General features: G+C 59.0%; 1 protein-coding gene across 1 annotated transcript; it reads left to right on the forward strand.

Annotated features, from left to right (window-relative positions):
* The first annotated feature begins 1081 nt into the window (after positions 1 to 1081).
* MEN1 (menin 1) lies at positions 1082 to 6791 on the forward strand. The gene is given in 11 exon segments (XM_006771723.1): positions 1082 to 1418; positions 1684 to 2103; positions 2985 to 3193; positions 3389 to 3517; positions 4174 to 4214; positions 4293 to 4380; positions 4943 to 5079; positions 5524 to 5659; positions 6091 to 6255; positions 6434 to 6526; positions 6528 to 6791. Coding segments are annotated over 11 exon segments (1944 nt in total). The 3' UTR covers positions 6717 to 6791.
* Positions 6792 to 6797: the final 6 nt, after the last annotated feature.

Genomic DNA, 6797 nt, shown 5'->3' on the forward strand with positions numbered 1-6797 from the left:
CCTTTTTCCGTTCCAGGATTCCGTTCACCATATGGCATTTAGTGGTCCGGTCTCTTTAATCTCGTCTAATCTGCAACAGTTTCTTAGTCTTTCCTTGTCTTTCAGGACCTGACACTTTTGAGGAGTACTGGACAGACAGGTGTTTTGTGGAACGTCCCTCAGTTTTGGTTTGGTTTGCTGGATGTTTTCTCATGACCAGACTAGGCTTATGGATTTTAGTGGGTTTTTTGTTGTTAATCCTTGCCTGACGATATTTTCTCCATTGATTTTAGAGTGTGGAAAGGAGGGAGGGAGGTGGGGGGAGGGAGGGAGAAAGAGAGAGAGAGAGAGAGAGAGAGAGAGAGAGAGAGAGATGGATGTGAGAGAAACATCAATTGATTGCCTTCTGGAGGTGCTCCGACCGGGGCTGGGGTCGAACCTGCTACCGAGGTAGGGGCCCTTGACCAGAAATCGAATCCGTGATCCTTCAGTGCAAAGTTCTAACTATGGAGCCACACTGGCCAGGGCGAGGCTTACGGATTTTTGAAGAAGAAAAGCCACAGAGGTGAAGCAGGGCAGACATTTGATCTGCTTTATTCACTGTTTCGTATCCAGTGCCTAGAACGGGGTGCCTGGCCCGTTGCAGGCACCAGAAATGTGTCTGTTGAGTGAGTAAGGGTATGAAAGACCGACTCTGTAGAAGTTATTGAGGACCGTGTGGAAGGTTTACAACGTGAACGTAGGCGCTATCCTAGCAGACATGTTGCACCGCAGTTTTGTGTTTTCCTTCAACACCGTGTCCTGTCGAGCCGTCCCCGGACGCACAGAGCTACTTCACGTTCCTAACGTTTGCCCGTTACAAAGAACTGCGCTGGCTCTTTAGACGGATGCGCCTCTGTGCACATGCGTGCGGCTCTTCTCACGGGCAGAGCCGGGGAAGCATCGCCAGGCACAGGGCAGGCACCCTGACGTGTGGCGGACACTGAGCGGCGTCCGCCCGGGGCGGCCGGGCACCGTCACGCCAGCAGCATTTGGAAGAAGCACCGTTTCGTCCCGTCTGGCCGACACGGCATCAATTGCTCAAGCGCAGTGACCGCCGAGGATGCCCGGATGCCTTCCGGACCACATCTCCCAGGATGCCCTGCGGCCCCTCGGCCACCTGGCTGCGTCGAGCGGAGTGACCAATCCCCGAGAAGCTCCGAAAGGCGGTGCCACCTCCACGCCTCACCTACCGCCCGGGGCACCCGGGGCGGCGACTACCACTCCCATAAGCCCCGGTGGACGGGCGCCGCTGGCCACCATTTCAAGGCTCCGCAGGGGTGGGCGAGGGCCCGGATCCCGCTTCCCGGCAGGCAGTGCGGCCGCGGGCGGAACTCCATTTCCCAGCAGCCTCCAGGCGGCGGGCGCCGCGGTGCCTTGTGTGGGATGTAAGCGCGGAGGTGGGCGCGGGGGACCGCAGCCAGGACTCTTCTTGGGATTTGGTGGGCTGGGCCAGGGGGTGCCTTTCGGAGGGACTCCAGGGCCCGGGGGTACGGGTGCAGAGAGGCACCGGGGCGGCCATTGGCCGTCCTCAGCGGGGTCCTAGGGGCGCACCCCCATCGGGGACGTGAGTTATGATGAGACACATGGTGTCTTAGTCATTTCTTAGCAGAGGATGGACAACACCTCCCTGTGTTAACAAACAAGGTCACGGATTTCTGACAGAGCATCCCATTCTACGATGGGACGACGACGTGGTGCGCCTGTTCGCCGCCGAGCTGGGCCGCGAGGAGCCGGACCTGGTGCTCCTCTCCCTGGTTCTGGGCTTCGTGGAACATTTCCTAGCTGTCAACCGCGTCATCCCCACCAACGTGCCCGAGCTCACCTTCCAGCCCAGCCCCGCGCCCGACCCTCCCGGCGGCCTCACCTACTTCCCGGTTGCCGACCTGTCCATCATCGCCGCGCTCTATGCTCGCTTCACCGCCCAGATCCGAGGTGCCGTCGACCTGTCTCTGTACCCCCGGGAGGGCGGCGTCTCCAGCCGAGAGCTGGTGAAGAAGGTCTCCGATGTCATCTGGAACAGCCTCAGCCGCTCCTACTTCAAGGATCGGGCCCATATCCAGTCCCTCTTCAGCTTCATCACAGGTTGGAGCCTCACAGGTGGCAGGGGCACGAGTGGGTCCTGTCCCATCTGACAGCTCGGCCTGCCTCCTGGCAATACATGGTGTACAGAGCCCTTTTGGGACCTATAAGCCTTACGAGGTGGGGCAGGTGTTGATTCCCCCTTTGCCAGAGTCACACAAAATGGCAAGACTAGGACTAGACCCCAGTCACTCGGCTCCAGATCCATTAACCACCCTTTGCCCCGTCAGCACTCGCACCCCTGCCGTTGAGCAACTGTAGGAGTCCTACAGCCCAGCCTGAGGCCCAGAGGGCAGCAGCAGATTGGGGGTTGAGGAGCCAAAATCGGGCTACATTTGGGACGATTAAATGAAGTGTCTGTGAAAGCGATGGCTTAAGGCTCAGGGTTTGCAAAGATCTTTCTTTGCTCAAGCCCAGTTGACTAGCAGTCATGACCCGGAGTGCCGTGTTGGGAAGGAACCAGAGGCTGCTTCTGAGCTTAGCAGGAAAAGGGCGCAGAGATAAATTGGGAGTCGTTGCCAGTGGGTGTGTGAAAAAAGAGGACTTAGTCTCTTGGTCCTATTTTTGCCTATTCTGTTGTGACCTGAGAGGCACAATAAAATGAGGAAATCCTTAACATAAACATATAACGTGGTTGCGGAGAAAGAGAAGTGACAGGGTCCAAGGCTGGGTGGAACTAGGAAGATCCAAGGAGGTCTGTTGTTGGGAGATGGAAACGCAGAGAGAGGCTTTGACCAATCAGAGGAAGGGGATGGAGGAGGGTCTGAGGTTTGGGCACAGGCTGGGAGGTGAGGCTGGGAGAGAACATGGCCAATCACTACCTATCCCCTTCCTCCAGCCAGAGCTCAGAGATTCCTCTTTTATTACTCCCCCTCCTTCCATAGGCACCAAACTGGACAGCTCCGGTGTGGCCTTTGCTGTGGTGGGGGCCTGCCAGGCTCTGGGTCTCCGGGATGTCCACCTGGCCCTGTCTGAGGACCACGCCTGGGTTGTGTTTGGGCCCAATGGAGAGCAGACAGCTGAGGTCACCTGGCATGGCAAGGGCAATGAGGACCGAAGGGGCCAGACAGTCAACGCGGGTGTGGCTGAGCGGGTATTGCCTCCTCCCCCTGCTCCCTTCACACGCCCAGCCCAAGCCACCCGAGGGGCTGTGCTTTCCTGAGCCCCTCTCCTATCGCCCCTAAACATGTCAGGAAGGGGACACAGAAGGGCCCCTTTCCTGGCGGTCATTCCCTGGAGCAGGCACAGGTGGGGCATCATGAGCCATCTGGTCTTGTCCTCTCCCAAGAGCTGGCTGTACCTGAAAGGATCATACATGCGCTGTGACCGCAAGATGGAGGTGGCATTTATGGTGTGCGCCATCAACCCTTCCATTGACCTGCACACAGACTCCCTGGAGCTGCTGCAGCTGCAACAGGTATATTCCTGTGGGAACCTGGGCAGCTGCAGCAGGTATATTCCTGTGGGAACCTGGGCAGCTGCAGCAGGTATATGCCTGTGGGAACCTGGGCAGCTGCAGCAGGTGTATGCCTGTGGGAACCTGGGCAGCTGCAGCAGGTGAGGTGTGGCCATGGGGCCCTGGGCAGGGGCACTTTTCCTCCCCCTTTTTTGGTTAATCCTCACATTGATTTTTAGAGAGAGTGGAAGGGTGGGGGAGGGACAGAGAGAAACATTGATGTGCAAGAGACACATGGATTGGTTGCCTCCCTCACTCCCCTTGATCAGGGCCAGGGAGCAAGTCTGCAACCGGGGTAAGTGCCCTTGACTGGAATTGAACCCGAGACCCTTCAGTCCCTGGGCCAACGCTCTACCCACTGAATCAAACTGGCTAGGGCTCAACTTCCCCTTTTGCAACATGGTTAACAATTCCTGGCCCAGTCTTTCCCAGGGCTCTGGGGAGAGTGGTGTTTAGACATGAAAGGACTTCGACTCCAGGAAGGGGCTGGTTTCTAAATTCTGGCCCTTCCTATCTGGTGGGAGATCCCTGCTGGTGTTGGACACCACTTTGCCTGGTAGACTGAGGACTTCTCAAACCCCCCACCCCCAGCTCACACTTCTCTCTTTGGCCTGTAGAAACTGCTCTGGCTGCTCTATGACCTGGGACATCTGGAAAGGTCAGTAGGGGGAAGTGGCCAGGCTGGGCCTTCGGGGCCAGGTGGCTAGGCGGAGCTGGACTCATGAACTTTTCCCAGGTACCCCATGGCGCTGGGGAACCTGGCAGATCTGGAGGAGCTGGAGCCCACCCCTGGCCGGCCAGACCCACTCACCCTTTACCACAAGGTGGGGATATCTCGGGAGGGTACAGAAGGGAGACCCAATAGCGGCTGGGGTTCCCTTCTACCTGGGAACTGGGAGGGGGCACATGAGAGAAGAACTTGGTGTGTGTTGGGCGTTACCACCCATTTTGTATTTACCATGTACATATTCAGTGCTGTCTGCCTCTCATTGTCCCCCCTGGACTGTAACAGATGTCAAATGTGGGAGCATTGGTGTTAACTTGGTGGGAGTGGAGGTAGAAGGGACATTGGGCTGGGCTTGGAAGGCTTTGGTGTTTGTGTAGGAGTGTGTGGGAAAGCATGGGAAAGGAAATGCCCTGAGCTTGGAGGACGGACCCCTCCCCTTCCCTAGGCTTTGTTCTGCATTCTGGCCCGGGCCTCACCAAGCAGCCTTGCAGACATGGGAGGAGAAACTGGTAGAGCGGATGGCAGGGGTAGAGGTGGAACTGGAGATGGGACTATGGGCTCTTGGCTATTTCGCATTCTGGGTGTCATCTGACGGGACATTCCTGCCAAACGGTGCAGCTGGGGGCTGCCTCCCTGAGGGCTGTCTGCTCTATCCCTAGGGCATTGCCTCAGCCAAGACGTACTACCGGGATGAGCACATCTACCCCTACATGTACCTGGCTGGCTACCACTGTCGCAACCGCAATGTTCGCGAAGCCCTGCAGGCCTGGGCCGACACGGCCACTGTCATCCAGGAGTGAGGATCCTCCACCCCGACCTGTCCCACGAGGGCCTTAGTCCATCCTTTCTCCCTCTTTCACCCAATTTCCACTCATCCTTATCCAGGAGTGAGGCCTGGGTCCCAAGCCCCATCCCTTCCTCTAGTCTGGGCAGCCAAGGCTACCGTCACCCAGGAGGTGGGGATCCCTAATGAGAGCCCCACGCCTTTCCCTCCCTCCCCTCTCCTAATTGCCAGCCACCATCATCCAGCAGCAAATCTGCACCCCCTGCCCCCTGCCCCCCTCCTCACTCTGGCTCTGGGCTGACACAGACACATGATTTCGGAGTGAGGACCCCAACCACTCACCCAGTCCCTAGATGATCAAAGGAAAAGAAGCCTGGGCTCCATCCCCCCCGCCACCCCAGGTCCTGGGGGCTCCCAGCATGGGGGAGGCCCCACGGTGCCCTCCTGCTCCCACAGCTACAACTACTGCCGGGAAGACGAGGAAATCTACAAGGAGTTCTTTGAAGTAGCCAATGATGTCATCCCCAACCTGCTGAAGGAGGCAGCTAGCCTGCTGGAGGCTGGCGAGGAGCGGCCGGGGGAGCAGACCCAGGTGAAGGGCTCCCCCTGTGCCCACCTTCCCACCTGGTCAGGGCCCCGAGTCACAGGACATGGGACTGCTGCCCACGGCGGGGACTGAGTGAGGGAGGTGGCCCAGCATACAGAGCCGCCAGGGTTTGAGGGAGCTGAGGGTATCTTAGGGGTTTCTACCCCATTCCTTCAGGTAAATGGGGTGAAGCTCATCTCTTTCATGCCAAGACCTCGTATTCAGTTGAGGGGGGTGGGATGGAGGTAAGGGGCGGTTCCCTCTTTTCTCTGAGTCCTGGCCAAGAACTGGTTCTATAAAAGGAAGGCGGCTCTGACAATTCTCCCCCGATGCTCACCTCTTACCAGCCAGGACTCTGCTTAGATGAGCGGCTTGGCCTAGCCCTCTGATACAGGGTGTAAGGGTTCTGATCTGTGCCTCCTTTCCCCCTTGCCCAGGGCACCCAGAGCCAGGGGTCTGCCCTCCAGGACCCAGAGTGCTTCGCCCATCTGCTCCGGTTCTACGATGGCATCTGCAAATGGGAAGAAGGCAGCCCCACGCCCGTGCTGCACGTGGGCTGGGCCACCTTCCTTGTGCAGTCCCTGGGGCGTTTCGAAGGACAGGTGAGGGCAGCTGTGCAGGGGTCTGAGGAGGAGCCAGAGCCTGGGCGGCCCTGAAGGGGATCTGCTCCTCCTCTGGGTGCAGGAGACGGGCCGCAACCTGCTGGCCGAGGCTGGGTCCTGGGGATCCAGCCACTGGGTTGCAACCTTGCCCTCAGCTCGCTCTCCCTACCCGGCCCAGGTGCGGCAGAAGGTGCGGATAGTGAGCCGGGAGTCAGAGGCCGCTGAGGCCGAGGAGCCCTGGGGCGAGGAAGCCCGGGAGGGCCGGCGGCGAGGCAGTGCTCACTTTCCAGAGCGAGAAGATGAAGGGCATGAAGGAGCTGCTGGTGGCCACCAAGATCAACTCGAGCGCCATCAAGCTGCAGCTCACCGCGCAGTCGCAGGTGCAGATGAAGAAGCAGAAGGTGTCTACGCCCAGCGACTACACGCTCTCCTTCCTCAAGCGGCAGCGCAAGGGCCTCTGAGCGGCACCCGGGACTCGCAGCCAGTCCCCGGAGCCGGTCCGCAGTCCCGTCTAGGCCCCGCCCAGCTCCCTCCGCCCCAGC

The sequence above is a fragment of the Myotis davidii genome, unplaced genomic scaffold, assembly GCF_000327345.1.
Source record: "Myotis davidii unplaced genomic scaffold, ASM32734v1 scaffold425, whole genome shotgun sequence".
NCBI lineage: Eukaryota > Metazoa > Chordata > Mammalia > Chiroptera > Vespertilionidae > Myotis > Myotis davidii.